Source organism: Astyanax mexicanus, chromosome 18, assembly GCF_023375975.1.
Source record: "Astyanax mexicanus isolate ESR-SI-001 chromosome 18, AstMex3_surface, whole genome shotgun sequence".
In the NCBI taxonomy this organism is placed as follows: Eukaryota; Metazoa; Chordata; class Actinopteri; order Characiformes; family Acestrorhamphidae; genus Astyanax; species Astyanax mexicanus.
Window position 1 is genome coordinate 7,587,424 of NC_064425.1, and position 20,385 is coordinate 7,607,808.

General features: G+C 39.5%; 1 protein-coding gene across 8 annotated transcripts in view; it reads left to right on the forward strand.

The window, feature by feature from the left end:
• Nucleotides 1–17,032, forward strand: part of LOC103036499 (centrosomal protein of 164 kDa) — a 31,466-nt gene extending 14,434 nt beyond the window's left edge. For 7 of the 8 annotated variants that reach the window (XM_049466788.1, XM_049466793.1, XM_049466791.1 and 4 more), the window contains 20 exons: nt 1,443–1,499; nt 2,442–2,519; nt 2,875–2,954; nt 3,680–4,288; nt 4,906–5,037; nt 5,258–5,441; nt 6,032–6,106; nt 6,373–6,495; nt 6,996–7,139; nt 7,539–7,622; nt 7,703–7,771; nt 8,225–8,484; nt 9,108–9,260; nt 9,799–9,973; nt 10,293–10,400; nt 10,523–10,622; nt 11,407–11,745; nt 12,769–12,841; nt 13,277–13,384; nt 13,497–17,032. In XM_049466788.1, the coding sequence (XP_049322745.1) occupies nt 1,443–1,499; nt 2,442–2,519; nt 2,875–2,954; nt 3,680–4,288; nt 4,906–5,037; nt 5,258–5,441; nt 6,032–6,106; nt 6,373–6,495; nt 6,996–7,139; nt 7,539–7,622; nt 7,703–7,771; nt 8,225–8,484; nt 9,108–9,260; nt 9,799–9,973; nt 10,293–10,400; nt 10,523–10,622; nt 11,407–11,745; nt 12,769–12,841; nt 13,277–13,384; nt 13,497–13,593 (3,048 nt within the window). In that variant the 3' untranslated portion in view covers nt 13,594–17,032. The remainder of the gene's footprint in view (nt 1–1,442; nt 1,500–2,441; nt 2,520–2,874; nt 2,955–3,679; nt 4,289–4,905; nt 5,038–5,257; nt 5,442–6,031; nt 6,107–6,372; nt 6,496–6,995; nt 7,140–7,538; nt 7,623–7,702; nt 7,772–8,224; nt 8,485–9,107; nt 9,261–9,798; nt 9,974–10,292; nt 10,401–10,522; nt 10,623–11,406; nt 11,746–12,768; nt 12,842–13,276; nt 13,385–13,496) is intronic. The other variant, XM_049466790.1, reaches the window with a different exon arrangement.
• The last annotated feature ends 3,353 nt before the right edge of the window (nt 17,033–20,385 follow it).

Sequence of the window (20,385 nt, forward strand, 5' to 3'; positions counted from 1 at the left end):
TGTCCAGTCTTTTGGGCATATAGTGTCTATATACATATAGTGCCTCCTTTCTTGTTGTTCTCTGTGCTCTTTTATAGACGTGTTCCTCTGCAGTAGGGGTTTAGTGTGAGAGCAGTGCTAATGATGCTGCTTATGCTGTTCCCTCTCATGCATCCATTCTTCCTTCCTTTTTAATAAAATTGTGCTTTGGGCAAACATCTGATTTACTTAATTCCGTCAATTGTATTCCGTCAGCCAAACCGTGTTTGGTATCTGAAGTTTGCTTTTTTAGTTTTGCGATGAAGCTACACTAGCTAAACTAATAGCTAACTAATAGCTAAAATAATAGTTATTTATATTAGAGACTTCCAGTAGAGGGCAGCAACTGATGACTGATAGATAAAACACTCACCAGCTTCGCCCCCTACTACGTTTCTCTGGCATGTCCTGCTGTGTGCAGAGGTAGCATCTCAGATTTGTTTTAATTTCCGTTTCAGTTCAAGACACATTTACATAGCTAGCTATGTAAATTTACCTCAGCAGTGCCATTCTATTTTATCTAGTTAAGTCACATGCTGAGTTTGAATAAAATAAAGAGCAAGCAAACTGGAATATTGAGCTAGCAAACTAAATTTTCCACATTTTTAGTTATTTGTATGTTCGTTTGCACAATGCTATTTGGTGTGGTATAACCTTCCACAACATATTAGCTACATTAGCCTTGTAGCTCCAGTATAAACGAATAAAGCAAACTTCAGACACTAGGTTTGTCTTGGCTAAGTTCTTAAGTAAAATTTAAATCACCCTAAATCGAATCAACATACCTAATATTTCTCATCTAATTTTCTCATTTCTTAGTGTTTCTTAGTGTTTTTTTTTTATTTTTTTTTTTAACCAAACCATTGCTTTAAGCCATCTCCATCTCCTATGTCCATCTCCTATTATCCTATGGTTCATCTGTTCTTTTCTGTCAGTGCTGTCCACTATTGATGAAACAGAAACAATGTGGATCATGATGATAGGGTACCAAAGTTTGGTTCAAAAGTTAAAATAAAAAGTACTAACGGATGATTGGACTGGACTGGGCTGGACTGGCAAAGGCTCTTTGGAATGGACTGGACCTCCTTACTGTATCGAACCAAACCAAATGGACCAGACTGGACCTTCCTCAGGTGGACCACAGTATAAATCAGATGACTGGACTGGAACAGAGCTGTAATCAGACCAGAACTCTTGAACCATACTTGGGGACATTAAACTGCAACTCTGTCCTACTCGTCTTGTGTTTCTGTCTGTGTGTCTGTGTTTGTGTTTAACCTGCTTGCTTGTTTTTGTGCAACTACAGTATGTGGCATTGCTTTCAGTCTGCTTTCTGGAATGCGTTATGTAGAAGAATGTGGGATACTGAGTGCATATCGCTGAGTAGTGGTGTATATGTGGTGATTTGATCTTGTTTACTACAGGAATCAGAGGCCAGCGAGCACATTGAAGAAGCGTCGGACCACTCTAATGACATCAAGGTGAGCCTTTTGTCATTTTTGTGATGTTTTCACTAGGGCTGCAGCGATTACCCCTGGGAAAGGTAATGGGTTTACACACTCGGCTCAGTATCTCTGTGTCTCCAAAAATGTCAACGCACCAGATAAGGGACAAGACAACCCCCATACTCACTCTATATCAGCTCACTATACAGATAAACATATTCTAAGCATTTAAATATCGCATATAAGCTGTGTCCCAATTCATTACATTATATTACATTACATTACATTTGGCAGACGCTTTTGTCCAAAGCGACTTACAATAGTGAAGTACAAAAGTAATAGAAGTTAAAGGTAAAAACATCTTTAGATAGGGCCTAAAGGAGGTCAAAGGGAAATAATAGGATAGAGGAGTGAAGGAGGGGAAGAAGGAAATGAGGTTAGAAGTAGTTAGTTTGTTAGAGGTGTTAAGAGATTAAGTGCTCCTCTATCCCATCATTTCCCTTTGACCTGCATCCTTCAATTAAGTTGGAAAAATGAGAATCTTTAATAATTTAATAATATAAGTATTATGTGGTGAATCCTTCAAGGAGCCTAGTCTCACCACTGTGACTTAATCTGCCTTCAAATGAGTCCTTCGAAGAATGCAGCCCCTGAATTGGCTGAATAGTGGCTTCTGCTGTCTCTGGAGTGATAGGGAAAGCAAAGTGTGTGTTTACTATGAGGTGCAGCTCCACCAGAGACGTTTACAGAGAACAGGGCTGCCAAGTCCAGTGTATATATCCAGACACACAGCAGATTTACGCTTTTTATAATAATAACTAGAGAAAGACACAAACACAGAAAACTCTGTAACTATTAATTATAATTCTTTCCTTTAGTGAAATTACAGATAAAGCCAGAGAGTGGTGAGTACTGGATTTACTTTCTATTCCAATAATGTTAATAATGGTGGTTCTATTCCTTTTCATTTGACATCAGATGGGCTTCCGGTCCAAGTTTTCAGAGAACATTCTAGACCTGACTGACCTTCCTCCAGCAGAGTCTTCAGGAAAACTGGTGAGCACACCATTACTCTGCTCCCATCAACATTTTACAAATGTACTACTAAGCCCCAAAGACTGTTTTTAAATAATGATCCATTCACCTGCTTAATGTGCCAGGACTGTATACAATCTGTTCAGGGTTACTTTATTCTGATCCAGGGCTCTATTGCATGTCCTGTAATGTGACTATTGCCCTCAACAACGATGCTTAAACGACATATGGTGCATCCCTAGTTTGTAGTAAGATTCACTTAATAATGGATCATCGTTACCAATATCAGACTTGACTAGACTAGACTTGGAACTTGGTGTGGAAAACTGGTGAAAGATGTCTGTTCTCCTATCAACTATCATATTGTTTCTCACAGGATGAGAAAAAGAAAGATAGAGAGTGGGCTGAAGATGATGGCGTGGAGTTTGGGGTGCTAAGAAAAGATGCTGCAGACAGGTTTGACTCTCGTGAATGTTATTTATGCTATTTATACTTTACTGGAATAATTATTTTCAGCTTTTACTCCTTATACTCCTACTCTGAAATTTCTTTCTTTAAAAAAAAAAAAAAAAAAAAAAAAACTTTGTTACTCATATTTCATTTTAGCTTGTTTTCATTCCGGCTTCTCATCATTCAGTAAGTCCCCTATCCAGATAAATCTCTCCATCCAGAGAGATTGAATCTGAATGTGGTTAAATAGTATAAGCATATGACATTCTGACACCCTATTGGTTTATACGCAATGCAATGCATCACACCTACACACATCATGCCCACACTCCAGCAAGAACATAGCAGACATGTGTAGCCTGGTATGAAGATGATCCGTGCAGAGACATTTCAACCTTGCGCTCCTCCACCTTCTGTTTAAGGATGCCCCACAGATGCTCAGTAGGATTTAGGTCTGGGGACATACTTGTCTAATACATAACCTTTTACCTTTAGTTTTTTTAGCAAGGCAGTGGTCGTCTTGAAGATGTGTTTGGGGTCGTTATCATGTTTGAATACTTCCCTGCAGCCGGTTTCTGAAGACACTCATGACACTCCCACCACCATACTTGTCTTTGCCTTATCTAGATTGGTTAAGATACCAATAGAACATCATAACTTTTAAAAATACCACATAGTACCACTTTTTGTAATTATGTTACAATTTTCTTTTCCTGTTCCGGTCTCAACAGCAGGCATCTGCTGTCCCCACATCTGGACAAAGTTTCCTCCCCTCCATCTTCCTCCTCCCTCTCTAAACCCTCCAGCCCACTGCACGAGCCCCTCAGAACCTCCAGCATCAACAGCACCCCATTCTGGCCGAGACCGGATACGGCCCGCGGGAGACTGACCAGAAGCACCTGTGCAAACGATGAAGAGGGGGACAGGAAGCTGGAGGAGGAGAGAAGGAGAAAAGAAGCTGAAGAGAAGAAAAGACAGGAACAGAAAGAAAGAGAGGAGGAGGAAAGGCAGAAAAGGGAGAAGGAGAGAGAGAAAAGAGAAAGGGAAGACAGAGACAATATTAGAGGAGAAAAAGAGTACTCTTGCTTGTGGCTGCTTCGAGAACAAGCCAGTGAAGAAGATGAGAAGAAAGCAGAGGAGGAAAGGAGGATGCAGAAGAGGAAAGAGCTGGAGGAGAGAAGGAGGGAGGAAGAGAAGGAGACTGAGAGACAGATGGAAGAGGAGAGGCTTAAAATGGTGGAGGAGCGAGAGAGGAGACTATGCCTCCTCCGAGACGAGCTGAGGAGAGGGGAGGAGGAGGAGGAGCGAAGGATGAAGGAGGAGAAGGAAGAGAGGATTAGGTGTGTAGAGCACATATGTGACACATTATTTGTACATACTGTCACTTACACGTATACTAGGCACATTTTTATATATCGGAAACTCGAATACATTTAGTGGTATGTATAATATAAAATGTAATCAGAGGAAGATGGATAGAAACAGGCTATCAAACAAAGCTGAACTGCTTGAATTTTTGCACCAGGAGTGGCAGCCAAAAGCAGTGTGAAAGACTAGTGGAGAGCATGCAAAGACTCATGAAAACCGATATTTAAAAAACCGGGGTTATTCCACCAAATATTGTTTTCTGACAATTTCTTTTTTTCTGAAAATAAATGCTCTAAATAACAGTTTATTTTATTTTGAATTTGAGAACATTTTTCAGTCAGTTGTTAGAATATATACAAGTAGTATAGAATAAAATAAAGGTAATTTTACTCAAACACATACCTATAAATTGTAAAATTGTAAAATTTTGAAATGGTCTCAAACTTTTTTTTAATTTGCATCTAGATACTTACATATTTCCTATCCACATGTGAAGCATTATGTATAAGGCTGTTTGTAATAAAATGAGCTATTTTGTTGTATAGAGGTGCTGGTAAATATAATTGTATGTGTTTGTGTGTATATGTAGGGCTGTAAAGCAGCGGCTACAGAAAGAGCGGAGAGAAGAGGAGGATCGTCTGGAACAGGAAACACAAAGCAAACTTCATCAATTCAGAGAGCAGTCCCGAAAAGAGAGGGAAACGCAGATACACACACTCAGGTATGCACATCATCACCCACACCAGGCTGCAACACTTAATTAGTCAGTTAATAAGATAACTGGCCAAAAGCCAGCTGGAGAACTGATGAGTTTAGTAGGGATTTAATCTTTTTCATAACATGCCTGCTGTACTGCCAGCCAACAAACGCCACAAAAGGATTGGGATTCATTCCCTTTTTTGAAAGTTGTCACTTTTCATATTAAGTGTACTTGTGTGTAGGGAGGAGAACGAGGCTCGGCTGAGAGAAATGCGCTCGGAACTGGAGGCGGAGCGAGAGAGGCTAGAGGTGCAGAGAAAGAGAGATCTGGAAACACTGAGGGCGGAGTCAGAGGAGGAGCTTGCAGCGGAGAGGAGGCAGTTGCAGGACAGGAGGGAGGAGCAACTACATTCACTTAGACTAGAGGTCAGTGTAAATCTGATCTCTGGATCTGTGAAAATTAAGCTTGTTAATGATGATTGTCATGCTTTGTCTGTGGTAGAGCTTATATGATATGGTCGCTTCATAACATTTAACAGTTCATAACATTTGCAGTACATATTACATAAATTATACATAAATTATACGTAGCTGATGAACATATGTAGCTGATGACAACATGATGTATTTAGTCCACTCACTAAACTGCAGTAAGAAACTGAAACTAACAGGATCAAATACTGTATTTACAATGTAACAAACACACAAACCTTACTGTGGACTCTGATCCTGACCTTCAGGTGAAAACTCCCAAAAATGGGGAAATAATTATTATTACTTAATCTTTATATTATATTGTTACTTAATCTTAAATAAGAGTTATTTTAGCTTTGTAGTTGACTGAATATTAGGATAATTTCCTCTCTACTGAATATTAACCTTAATCTTATCTATTAGGTAACTTTTTTGTATGAAAACTGCATATTGACCCCCTAAGGCTGGATCCCTTCTCATTTCTCTTCTCATATCTCAGAAATGGAATTAACCTATTTTGGTGTGTTTTTCTTGATTAACAGGGGAGAGCCAGTGACCGACAGAGAGAACTGAGGAGTCCTCGTCCTGAACAGCAACTGTCCGAATACCAGAGAGAGGTAAAATAACCAATAAGACATTCCAGTACTACTGTACAATCAGCTATTCCCAGTACTGCTGCTTTTTTAGGGTCCCATCATATCTGCAATGCAGAGAAAATGGAAGAATTGCTATGCTAACTTTGCTAACAAACAATACACTACTTTTTACCCTACTCACTTTGTTTTATATAAGGATTTAACTCTTTGTGTGTTTATGTGTGTGTGTGTGTGTGTGTGTGTGTGTGTGTGTGTGTGTGTGTGTGTGTGTGTGTGTGTGTCTGCAGCTGTCTGATGTGTTGCAGGAAGTGAGGGAGGAAGTGCAGAGAGAGCACAACAGAAAACTTGAACAGATCAAAGAGGACCACCGGCAGCAGCTACACACAATCAGAGTGACACACATGGAGGAGGTACACAACATCTGCTTAGCAACCAGTTGGAAAGTCATAGCAGCCGCCCAGCCAGCCAATAGCAACCACCTGGCACGCAATGGCAGCTGCCTTTCAGCCACAGCATAGCAACCACCTAGAATACCATAGCAACCTGCAGGCCACAGTTTAGCAACCTCCTAGAAACTTCTAAACAACACCTAGAATCCAGTTGGAATGGCATTGAAACCACCCTGCATCCCAGTAGCAACCACCTGAAATACAGTAGCAACCTGCAAGCCACAGTGTAGCAACCTGACTAGCAACCAGTTAAAACCACATGACAACTTCCAACCAATCCATATAGCAAACTAGCAACCACTTGGTATATGATGTTAACCAGGTATACACAGCATAGCGACCATCTAGCAACCCCCTAGCAACCACCTATGCATTTGTTTGTCAGGAAACTACCAAGGTGATTTTTTTTTTATTTGTGCGTGCGTGCATGTGTGTGGGTGTGTGTGTGTGTGTGTGTGTAGGAGAGTATGCAGAGGGAGCGGTTGCTGGGTTCTCTACAGGAGGAGAGGGAGAGGATGCTATCCTCACATTCAGCTCAGCTGGAGCAGCTCAGACTGCAGCTCGACTCCCAACTCCACAACATCCGCAAAACACACACACACAAGGTCAGAGACACACACACACACACACACACACTCACTTACTCACTCACTCACTAAGACTGTACTAGAGAGAGATCGGTTTTTGTTTGTGTGAAAACTAACCAAACCGAGGAGGGAAATGCTCCAAGTAAACAAATTTATTTTACTTATTTTAAACAACCAGCAACAGACCTGATTCCATTTGTTTGATCTTCAAACAGCTCATCACATGAGCTTTTGATGACACCCCTGTCATAGACAGTCAATCAGGTCCTGTTGGGTTCAAACAAATGTCTTTACCAAATGTCTCTTACATTAATATTGCATGAAAACTAAATCAAATACAATATTAAAATGGAAGATACGTGTTTAAGTGTGTGTGTTTAAGTGTGTGTGTGTGTGTGTGTGTGTGTGTGTGTGTAGGAGGCTGAAGTACAGGAGATGATGGAGCAGCTGGAGCTAAAAGCCAAAGAGCTCAAAACTCAGGAAACAAGATTACAGGCCCAGGTATTTAACTAGCATTTCTCTGTCTGTCTGTGTCTGTCTGTGTGTGATTTATCCATTCATGCTTCTCCTTGTTTCTGCAGGCAGCAGATTTAAAGAAGAGGAGGCAGCTGCTGGGTGATGAAGAAGATGAGGTTGAGAGAGGGATAGAGGTGTGTGTGTTTTTTTTTTTTTTCATTCAATGTTTTTATTGTATTTTTTGTCATACATTATAAATTAATTCTGAAGTCATCTTGATTATGAAGGAACACATAAGGAATCATGTAGTAACTTAAGAAGCATCTGGGGTGCTGTTAACTTGCAGTGTCTAAGGCTGGTACCTCTTCACAACATGAATGATGCTCTCAAACACATTAAGAGGGCAAGATGTATAATTAATTAACTCTAGAAAATCTGTGTTTCCCCAGTGGAATTCTACTTAAAAGTATAAAAGATAAAGAACAAGACAATAAAGTATTATTACTTTTAATTTAGTTCTTCTCTTGTTTTCTTTGTGAAAAATGCACCAATTTTGTTAACGAAATTAACGTTGGTATAAACCACCTGGAATACCATAGTAACATGTTTTTTTGGGGGTTTTTTTTGTGTGTGTGTGATCACCATAGGCTCTTCCCCGTCTGCTCAAAGAGAGGGATCGCCTGCTTGCCGAGCTGGAGCGGATGAGGGATGAGAGAGACAGAGCAAGGGATGAGCTGGAGAGAGAGAAGGAGGAGAGGAAGAGAGTGAGGGATGAGCTGGAGAGAGAGAAGGGGGAGAGAAGAAAGGAGAGGGAGGAGAATGGAAGGACCAGGGAGGAGCGAGAAAGACTGCAGACAAAAGTTTCTCTCCTGCAGGAAAGGTGTGATCGACTCAGCAGGAGAGTCAGGTAACACACACACAAACACACACACACCTGAGTTTTTGTTAATTGTTGAATTTTACATTTTAGCATGTAGCATGTTAGCATTACCTTTGCAACCATATGGGATCATCTAGGAGACCATAGAAACTACATAGCAACCCCATGAATTCACATAAATCCAACCTGCATAGTAACCACCTGGGATACACTAGCAATCACCTCCCAAATGCATATGTAGCATCCACTTAAAGCACAATTGCAGCTGCTTAGCTTACTGTAAGCACTGTAAGCTAAGCAGCGGTAAAGCGACTGTCTAGCAACCACATAGTTAACCAACCGCCTGCATGAACTAGCATAAAAATAAAAAAGGGAGGCAGAAAGGCCAAAAGTATCAATTAGTCTTATATAATATTCTAATGTTTTGAGATACTGACTTAATCAACAACATTGAAAGAAACAAATGCTTGAAATAGGTCACTCTGTTTGTAATTAATGTATATAATAGACTGTAATATATAATTTTACTGAAATAACTTCACTTTTTGATTATGCAATTGGTTTAGATGTACCCGTATATTGGTCAGAGTACATTGTACTTAAAGCACTTCTCATAAAAAAACATGTATCTTTGTGCTTCTATCTGTTAGTGAGCTGGAGCAGAGAGAAAGTGTGGAGCATGTGGAGAGAAAGAAGGAGGTGGAGAAGAATGGAGAGAAAGAAGAGATGCTCAGAGTGGACGATCTACAGCCTCCTCTCTCTCCAGCCCCAGTGTCCCGGGACAGTCAAAGCAGCATCGATGAGTATGTGTGATTGTGTGTGTGTAATAAGAAAACATATTATAGCTATTTTACGCAACCTAGAAGAGGTTTATGGGCTATACAAAACATGTTAATAAAGTTCTTCACAAAATTGCTCTCACATAAAGAGATTCCTACCTGTTACTTAAAAGTTCTTACATTTCTCTCATCTGCTGACTTACTACAGACAGTAGGTACAGATCCCTCCTTCAGACAAAGTCTGCTGGCTTATCCTGCTGTGTACTGATCTGGGTTCTCAACCAGCATAATAACACAGTTACACGTTACTTTCGCCCTCTGGGGTCTACAGACACACCAGCACATTGTATAGTATTTTATTCACATTTTCTACTACTGTTATGAAGCTAATGAGTCTGGTAAAAATAAGGTTTCACAAGATGAACAATATGAACAATTTCTTATATAAGACTTCAGATCTTTTCACTTCAACATTCTGTAGGATATTAAGAGTATTGAGAGAGCTGCATTCTGTTTTGATTCGTTTGATTCTCTCCCACCCTCTCTCTCTCTCTCCCCGCAGTTTGCGAGAGTATATCTCGTGTGAGGGCGTGTCTCTGCAGAGGGCGCGACGATTTCTGGAGAGTCAGACAGGCAGTCTGAGAGAGAGACAGGCAGCACTGAGGGCTGCCCACACCAGTCTGCAGGACCCCACACCAGGGGGCTTCACTAGCCAACTCTACGACAACCTAGAGCAGGTGAGTGCGGTAGCAGTATGGTATAAGGCCTGTAGCTGCATTAAAACACACTGTTCAGCATTAAGTTAGCTGGTACGTTCTGTTTCATGTATGTCGTGGTCCTGATTAAGCAATGCCACAAATGGAAATAGAAAAACTGGGTTTGTGTCAGCACAGGGGGGGCAACCTTAGTAACTTAAGTAACCTTAGTAACCCTGCTGTGAACAAGCTGCTCTTATTTATCATTTCCAAATACCGGGCTTTTCTTATGTTATAATTTGGATATCATCGCTAATGGTTACCTATGCTGAGTCTCATACTTCCCTCTTTTGTCCTGTAGGAGGCGAGTCACCTGGAGGAGCTGAGGGAGACTGTGCAGAAAGGTCATACCCTTCTCAGGAAGAAGGAGGAAAGACTGAACCAGCTGGAAACCTCGCTGGTCGAGGAGGTAACACATCTTTTCACCCTTTACTAACAGAATATATTCATCACACACACATACATATATACAGATAGTTAGACAAACACAGAAATACACACATAACTTTTTAATATCATTGTGTTTCTCAGCTGTCGTGTGACGATGGAGAGAGGTTGGCAGGAGACAGGAAAGTGACATTTGACGTTACAGACTCTGAGATCAGCAGTGCGTATGGCCACGAAGGAACAGGTAAGAAACGAACCCCTGTCGTGCACATATTGTGTTTTAACTGACATTCCTGAGATAAAGTTTGTGTGTTACAGCAGGAAAATACTTAAATAACTCCTATAAAATGCATTAACTGTAAATAAAAACACTGGGGTTTAATAACATAGGAGGGGAGCTTGGAGAATATACAGAACCCAACTTCCAAAAAATAATTACTGGATGTGTAATTTTAGATTAAAAATTCCATCATGTCCCATTCAAATTAATAGAAATAGGGGAGGTTAAAAGTTGTACTGCAGCCAGCCACCAGAGGGCATTAGAGACGTAGTGGCTTCAATATTTAACCGCCGTCATCTTGTCAGTGTCCTGGTCTGAGATGCTAATCACTAGCTAACATCCCAATGCAGAGATACTGTTGGTCTGACAAGATCTCTAAAAAATTAAATTATCACAATATTTTTCAGCAGGTGTTCTATGTCTCACAAGACATATTGTGCACAGGTAACCAAAAAACGTCTCTCTGCATCTGGCCTTCTGACTTTTCGGCATGTTGTTCTCTGGTAATAAACACATTAACACGTCTGTATTATAAAATAAATATAGTTTAATACTGATATCTACATGAATGTGACGAAGGACTGATTCAAAACACCATTCATAGGTTGCCAATTCTGTATAGAACCCTCAAACCACAACCATAGCCAGTCTGATGCCAACATCGTGCCACACATAGAATCATTGTAATCCCTTTTTTTTCTTGTTACTTTTCATTTTTAATTTCTCTTTACCTCTCTCTCTCCTCCAGCTCCTACAGTTCCAGTGAAGGTGCAGCAGCTGGCCGATTCGCTGCAGCACATCTCCGGTCAGCTGAATACGGTTTTAGGGGCATTGGGATCCCTTACCCAGAGAACAGCGCCCCCTCTGGCTGCACACGCACCACTCCAGCCTCTCTCTCAGCCTCTCTCTCATCGATCCTCCTCACTTCCCCCCACCTCCATGTGGGCATGGCCCCCAAGCCCCGCCTCCTCCACCTCTATCACCAATCAGAACGGGTTTGCACACAGCAGTGGAGTAAATGGAGTGACACCTTCACGTGGATCTTCGGATCTTCTCTTCAACTCCCACTGGAGCAGATTCCTGCCTGGTAAGACTGAACCCCTACACCCCTTGTATTACACTTTCCGCTGTGTTGCGCTGTGTTCCGCTCTGTTGTCAGGATGATATCTAAATCTAAACTCAAACTCAAAGTCAAAGTCAAAGTGGTTTTTATTGTCATTTCAGCTATATACAGAGTACACAGTGAAACGAAACAACGTTCCTCCAGGGACCATGGTGCACATAAACACAGTGTAGAAAGAACAATAGTGCAACAGTACAAAAGTGCAGACAGACAATACAACACAATACAGACAAAGAATAATAAATAACAAGACAGTGTGCAAATTATGCAGTGTGCAAAAAGTGTGCATAAAAAGACCAGTGAGGTAGTAATTACCTCTATTACACAGTGTGCAATAGAGTCCAGTGAGGTAGTAGGGTTTTTAGTGCTTTCCATTTTCTGGGGTAAGTGGGGTAAGAGTGTGTGTGCATGTACAGAAAAACCATCAGTTCAGTCTCTGCAGTTGAGGAGTCTGATGGCTTGGGGGTAGAAGCTGTTGCAGAATCTGGTCGTGCTGGATCGGATGCTCATTGTCCTGAGTAGCTTCACTTAGGCTATGTTCACACAGCAATTTAAAGTGTTACAAATCCGATACTTAGTAGACAGTTTACACAATCTTTTTAGTGTGACCCATATCTGACATCTGTCTAAGGCTGCACCTGAACAGCCGTTTGCTCAAACATGATGAGTTTATATGAAAGAGAGGTTGAATCAAGGTCTGAACACATTCTCACCACAAACAAAACCGCTCCGGAGTTGGTTTAGGATGGACCTAGACCACTTCCTCTTGTGGGTCTGCTATGGTTGTTTTGGTCTGAACCCAAGTGCAGTCACTGTATCCACACCTACTGAAATGAACTACACAAAAGACGAAAGTATATTTCTGTGTCAAACCTGCAACCCAGTCTATGTGTACCCTGCATGTAGTCGTGTACCCAACCATGCAGCAGCTTTGATTGGTCTATTAGGCTGTTTTTACACATTTAGCAAAGCTTATTCTCATTTTAGGGTCTTCCATGGATACCAGTACAGCCATTCCCACGAGAACACACACACCGTATTATGGATACACTCCAAAAAGGTACTGAATATACACACCCATAGGCACAGACACACACACACACAAGTAAATATATATATATATATATATATATATATATATATATATATATATATATATATTATATAATATACATTTATAGAAAGTTTATATAATTGATTCAATATTTTTTTAATTAAATTTAAATAATTGTTTCTGGAAGTGTTTTTTGTTGCTTTTTTAACATTGCAGGAAATTATTTTTTAAATAGAAAATTTAATAGCTTAAATATATTTTTGTCTTGCTTTTCAAAGAAAATGTTATTGATTTGATTAAAATGATTCAGTCTTTTTACTTATTCTCAATATTAAAAGCATTCTGTCATTACTTTCCTTTTAACTTAATGTCCTTTTAGTTTATATTGATAGAATGTGTGTGTGTGTGTGTGTGTGTGTTTGTGTGTGTGTTTGTGTATAGTCTCTCTTCCATTCAGTCTAAATCGTCAGAGATGGACAGCCAGACGTTGCAAGGACTGATTGAAGGAAACAAAAGATGGCTGGAAACACGACGCAAAGACCCCAGCATGTATCCTTATATATAGGTTTTTCTAATAAAGTGGCCAGTGAGTGGATGCTAAGGACAGTAAGTGGTTGTAATAATCCTGAATGTGAATATTCGGTCCTTAACTGCTTTTCAGGCCTCTGTTCTCACGCTACAGGACTCCCTCCTCCACCAGTGGTTTGGTCCAACTCAGCCTGGATGAGAACAATCAGATAAAGGTGTACCATTACTGAAAACAAACCAGAGTAGGGGGGTTCAATTCTGCAGTGTTTTTACACTACAATAATAACTGAAGCTGTGATCGGTACAGTGGAGACTAAGCAAAGCACAATCTTCATACTGTGTGTGTGTGTGTGTGTGTTAGGGCTGCACAATATACATCGCAGGACATGCAATATATTTGTGCATTATTTAAGGTTATTTAAAATGTTCTTCATTGTATCTTATTACTAAAGCCATCCAGACTACAAGGAAAAACATTAAATAATGTTTTAAGCTTCTCTAAGCACCTCTTGCTTAGATTAGACAGCTTTGCACATCTTGGCTGGATTTTCTCAGTCAGTTTTATGAAGTGGAGTCACCTGGCATTTCAGGCTTTTAGTTAACAGCTGTGCTGAACTCGTCAAGAGTTAATGACTTAAATGTCTTGCTGTTCTTAATGTGTTTGAGAGCATCAGTTGTAAAGTTGTGAAGAGGTAGAGGTGGTAGTGAATAGTGAACAGTAAATAGCTCTATTAGAGTAATGTTCTAATCCATGTTATGGTAAGAAGTTACTCTAAATAAGTAAGTAAAGACAAAAATGACTTTAAGAAATGAAGGTCAATCAATCTGAAACATTTCAAGAATTTTGAAATTATCCACTAGTGCGGTCGCAACGACCATCATAAATACATTATGATGAAACTGGCACTCATCAGGACCACCCCAGTAAAGGAAATGTTAACAACACCCCAGATAAGAGTATTTTGGTTTGTTTAACACTTTTAAGTTACTACATGACTCCTTTTTTATGTTCCTTTAAAGTCTGGATGACTCCAGTATTAATTTACAATGCAGGAAAAAAGAAATTCATTGGTACTCTATATCGCAGAACAACTAAATATCCCAATGCAGCCCTAGAGTGTGTGTGTGTGTCAGAGACAGAGAGAGAGGCAGAACATTTTATTCCAGTTATGTTTTAAATAGTTCTTACATTTCGCTCATCTGCTGACTTACCACGGACAGTAGGTACAGATCCCTCCTTCAGACAAAGTCTGCTAGCTTATCCTGCTGTGTACTGATCTGGGTTCTCAACCAGCATAATAACACAGTTACACGTTACTTTTACACGTTACACATGTACACATGTTAATTCATGCACATTATGTGGCCAAAAGTTTGTGGACACCTCTTAGCCAGTTTTTCTTCTAAGGCTATTAACTGTAAATATGCCCACTTTTGCTGCAGAAACAATCTTTATACTCATAGGAAACCTTTACACCTAATGCACAAACACTGCTGTGAGGTGCATTTGATTGCATTCAGCAAGAGCATCGTTGAGGTCAGGTGCTGATGTTGGATGACCAATTCTGCCTCTCGAGTGTCGTATTCTATTGGTCAGTGCTTTTCTGTAAAGATAGTGGTGTCCACATACTTTTGGACACATGTAGGGTTTGTTACAACAGAGATGAGAGAAACACAAATGTGGTAGATGAAGCAAAGGCTGTGTGTTTTGAGAACATGTGTGACCATGAACTGGATTCCCAGAAAAACTGGGTTTTCTCAGAAAGAAATAACCTGTTCTCTGTCTTAATGAAGGTGTTTCTCAGGTGTGAGACCCCTTTTAAAGGGGACATTTTTAACATATAGACCCCAATTAAACTGTATACGCAATCTAGCTCCCCAGTGGGTGGACAATTAAATCAAGGTATTGTTAAAAAATTTGCATACATATTATGTTATGCTAATGTGTTTTGTGTAAAGCCCCTGGGAAACTACGTCTAAGTTTATTTTGGTTATGTTATTATTCTGGCTCCTCAGGGCAGTGTACATCAGAGAGATAAAGCTAAACCCTGATCAAACCTTATGATCTAAAGCTAAAACTTAATCCAGAGAGCTAAATCTTAACCTGAACCTGGAGAGCTAAACCCAAGGAGCTAAAGCTAAATTTTAACCTAAACGTGGAAATCTAAACCTAAAGCTAAACCATGAGAGCTAAATCTAATGCTAAACCTGGAAATCTAAAGGTAAATCCAGAGGGCTTTATGAATGTGTGGCTTTAACATGCAGTTGTGATATCCAGGCTCCGCCCATAAATATCTTCTTTCTTGGCTGCTGTTGGCTGTGGAAAGACAACCTTTACAGAACACTGGTTGAGTAAAATTATATTATGTTCAGATACTGTCATTTTTTGAGAAGGTATCTCATTATTTCGAGATAATACGTTTTTCTGAGATGCTATCTCATTATTTTTAGATGCTAAGTAATTTTGGGATGATGTCACTATTTTGATGTACTGTCATTTTTTGAGATATTCGTGTTTTTGAGAAATTATTTTCAGATGCTCTCTCATTATTTTGAGATACATTTCGGAGATGCTATCTAATAATTTTGAGATACTGTAATTTTTTGAGAAATTAAGTTGTTACTGTCAGGTGCTATCTCATTATTTTGAGATACTAAATCATTTTAAGATACCATCTTGTTATTTTAAGATACTAAATCATTTTTATGTCATTATTTTGAGATATATGAAGTATCTCTAAATATCAAGATAGATAGATAGATAGATAGATAGATAGATAGATATATAGATATATATATAGATAGATACTTTATTATCTGGAGCATCTCTAAATGACTTAGTATCTCAAAATAATAAGAGTCGAAAAAATCTGAAAAAAAATTAGATACTAAGCCATTTTGAAAAGCTCATTTTGAGATGCTATCTTGTTATTTTAAGTCAGCAAAAATCCACTTACTATTTTATAATAATGAGATTTTGAGATTGTTGCTGGATTTATTTTTTATATTCGGTGGTGGTGAGGAGCTTTCATAGCCTAGCGATGCTGCATTGATTGGCAGAAGTTGGAAAAGAGGCGGAGTCTAACTTCATTGCAGGTGATTGGGTAATTGGCTCAGCTGAATTGTGGGGAAATATTTAACCCTAAAGAGAGACGGTAGCTCCATGAGGAATACAATTTTACAAGAGCTGTGTTGTCCAACCTAGCAACAGTAGCTACGGAAGAACACATTAGTGGGCGGAGCCTGGTTAGGGCAACAGTAGCTGAATCTCAGCAGTGTGAATGCTGATATAAATGATGATTTTTTTTTACAATAATGGAATTTTACTATAAGTTTCCCTTTTGCCTTACTGTAAAAGCAGATAGTCTAAAACAAAGTCGCTTTTTAGCAGCTTTTTAGCTGTTATTTTTGGAAACCAAACCCCCCAGCTTGCTTCCACATCCTGTACGTTACTGACTGAGAGCTTACTAAATGTCTTAAGGGCCGGCCCACCAGCAGCATTTCTGTAAGCCATAAGCAAACGTCACAAAAAGCACAAGGTTGTTTACAAACGTGTCACTTTGGGACCAAGACCGAGTTTAGCCTGTAAACCCCGCCCCCTTTTTTGTGTAGATGTGAATTTGTACATTTATTTTTGTAAGACTGAAATAAATGCAGTGTTTTATATCAGTAAGACTGGAGTGTTTGTTTGGTGTGTTTTCTTTATTTCAGCATGCTGTGAAAGGACATGGAGTTATTATGCTGCTTGCTAAAAGGTTGGAATACTTATTAAAATGCATATGGTAACATGTTCTCTGTAGAAAAACTAAAGAATTGCAAAATGAATTCCGTGAAAATGTTATCATGATCAACAGCTGTAATTCATGCATTTCGACTAAATGAATTGTGCATTGTGTTCCCCTATCCTTTCTTGTATTTTTGTGCTTTTCAATCAACTTATCATGATATATATTTTAAGTTTTCAGGATGGTGGCGCCTGGAGAACTACCTGAAGGTACTGTGAACATCGCAGCTAGCCTCTCTCACTTAAAACAGTTTAAACAATTCTCAGCGAGGGTTCACAGCAAGAATATAACATTTTGCTTTCACTTTTAGGGGTGTTGGGACAGGTTTTAGAGGTGTTTGAGCACCCAGTAGCCTGGTATAACCGCCTAGATCATCAAGTTCTCAGGTGATGGTGACTGGGGGACTACAGTACTGAAGGCAGACCTAATCACAGCTGCTTCCTCTGCTCAAACTCTGAGCTTCTTGGCTCTAACAGAGACTTGGATCACTCCAGAGAACTTTACAACAGCTCCAGATACCCTGTTATCTGCCTTTCAGCTTCTAGTAAACTCCACATTAGTTCTGGGCGATTTTCACAATTAATTTGATTAATTAAATACAGTTTTAATGCACTTTTCACAATGAAGTAATCGCGATTTTACATACAGATATTTTATCTTTTTAATCTAAAATACCCAAAAACGCTACTCATTTCTGAAGTGTTTATCCATCTTATCTTGGTTACCGGTGCCTCCCACAGACCAACGCTGGCATATTTTCTACATATTTCGCTCAGTCCGAGGACTGAGTTCATACTGAAAACACCCAGAGGGATAAAGCATATTTTTAGCTAAAAAATAAGTTTTACCGCTTCTAAAAACTGCAAGGCTAAAAACTGTCACTTGTTTAGTGTGTTCCTTCTTAATCTTCACTTTTTTTTTTTTTTTAACAGGTAAACCTAGTTTCGAACCATTTCTTTGTCATCTGTAGTTTGATTTTTAGTAGGGGGGAATTGATTATGATTGACAATCAAAGATTTTTTTTTTAGGACATAATCGCCCAGCACTACTTCATATCAATGTTCTCTATCGTCATCCTGGCCCTCTGGGTAATAGTGTTTTTTGGTTGTTTTTTGGACTGAGATTTTAATTTAGTTTAGTCTTAGTCTTTTGACTACAATGTATTATAGTTTTGGTCATTTACATATGTTTTTGTCATCTTCTTCAAAGAGAAAATTGCAAATATCCATCAATCTTTCCTCCCCTGCCTCTACCATTCCCATCAGGTGCCATCTTTCACTTTAACTTCACTATCCTGCTTCTTTCCACTTTTTACCGAGGATCCTTAATCTTCTCCAAACCTATGTTAAATGTCCTTAAATGCTCTGTCTACAACCAACTGTCTCTCTTGAATATAACAAACTTTAGCAATGGCTTCAAACCTGCAAACTCTACTGAAACTGTCATCAGTACTGATCCTTCTTGATCTCTCTGCAGCATTCAACACAGTCAAACCACACGATCCTGCTGTTCATCCTCACCAATCTTGGAATCATAGGATTTGTGTGGCAGCGGTTTGCATCCTGCTTTAATGATCCCTTCTACTAGGTAACATGGCAACATCTTTTTCTCGCAGGCTCTCCACTGGGGTTCCTCAAGGCTCAGTGCTTGGTCCTCTTATTTTCTCACTCTACTCTTATCTCGCACTCTGGGTGAAATGTGAAATAATATCTTCTCATGGGTTATCACACATTGCTAATCCTTTTCATATTCTGATACTCGGGTCTTATCCTGTATCTCAGTATGTGTTGTTGATCTCACTGATGTCTAATCGTGAATGGCTGCTTATTACCTGAAACTCAACCCCAGCGATACTGACCTACAGTTCATCCCAGGTATGGCAGGTTTTCACCACAATCTCACCATCTCCTTTTAGAACTCACTGGTTACTTTATCTGCAGAAGCACAAATCCTAGGTGGAGTTATGGATAACCATGACTTTGATTTGGATGATCATATTTTAGTTTGCTGAGTTTGGTTCTGGTGGCTCAATTTGATGTAGGGGTATTCTTGGCTACTCCACATTTAGAGCAGTTAGATTTTAGAAAGGAATTTGTTAGTTATTGAGCTTATTGTGAGCATATTGGAAGAGGGAAGTAAAGAGGTTTGTGCTTGATGAGTTAGTGGAGCTTGGCATTTCAAGTTGACCTTCTGAAACAACATGCATACGGATCAAATTGCCAAACAGCTTATTCTGCCATGGACTCGTTTGGTGTTTGATTTGGATTTTTGGGGTTTTGTCGTCTTGGGATGCCTACTTCATGTTCTGTCTCTGACTTGCCCCATTTTATGTGACTTGGCCCAGTAACATCCTTTCTTTTCCATCTTCTGGCACTCATCCTGAGATTTAATGCACATCTCAGCATGTCTTGCTGATGTCTAATCATGGATGGCTGCTCATCACCTAAATCTCAACCCCAGCAAGACTGACCTGATCTTCATCCCAGAATCTCAGATCTTCACCAAGATCTCACCTTCATCTCCTTCCAGAACTCAATGGTCACTCCATTGGCAAAGCACAAAGCCTTGGCGTAGTCATGGATAACCAGTTATCATTTTCGAGCCATGTTTTAAATCTGACTCGGTTCAGATTTCTCCTTTGTAACATCTGGAGCATTTGAGCATTTCTCTATAAGGACGCCATTTAAGTGGTTTGTGCAGTCTTTTGTCATTTCAAAATTTGACTACTGCAGCTCCATACTTCCTCATTCTCTGTTGGAAGCAATCAGACTCGAGAAATGACTCCATCAGCAGCTTGACCTTCCATCTTCAATCTTCCAAAGTTCAGTCATGTGACTCCTTTCCAGTATTCCCTCCATTGACTCTTCTCTGTCCTGCACAGAGGTGGAGGAACAAACTTCCACTGGGTGTCAGAACAGCTCCCATGGTCACTCTTGGTTTCCAAACTAGAGTTCCTAAACTAAAACTTTTGTCATAGATGTTTAACATTATCAAAGCTAATTTAGATTAATCTTTCTGATTCTATGTTTGAAAAACTAGCTGTGGGTATTTTTTAAGTGCTCAACGAGTACTGCGGTGTGATATGAACTCTTTCCCCAGCATTCCGAAATATAGCACTTTTAGGTGATGCTCCTAAAAGCAGGGTTCTTGCTCCATTTTAAAAGTCAAATTCAATGCTTTTTAAGACCTCAATAAATACAGTTTTAGGCCCAAAAAATCTAGTCATAACATCTTAAG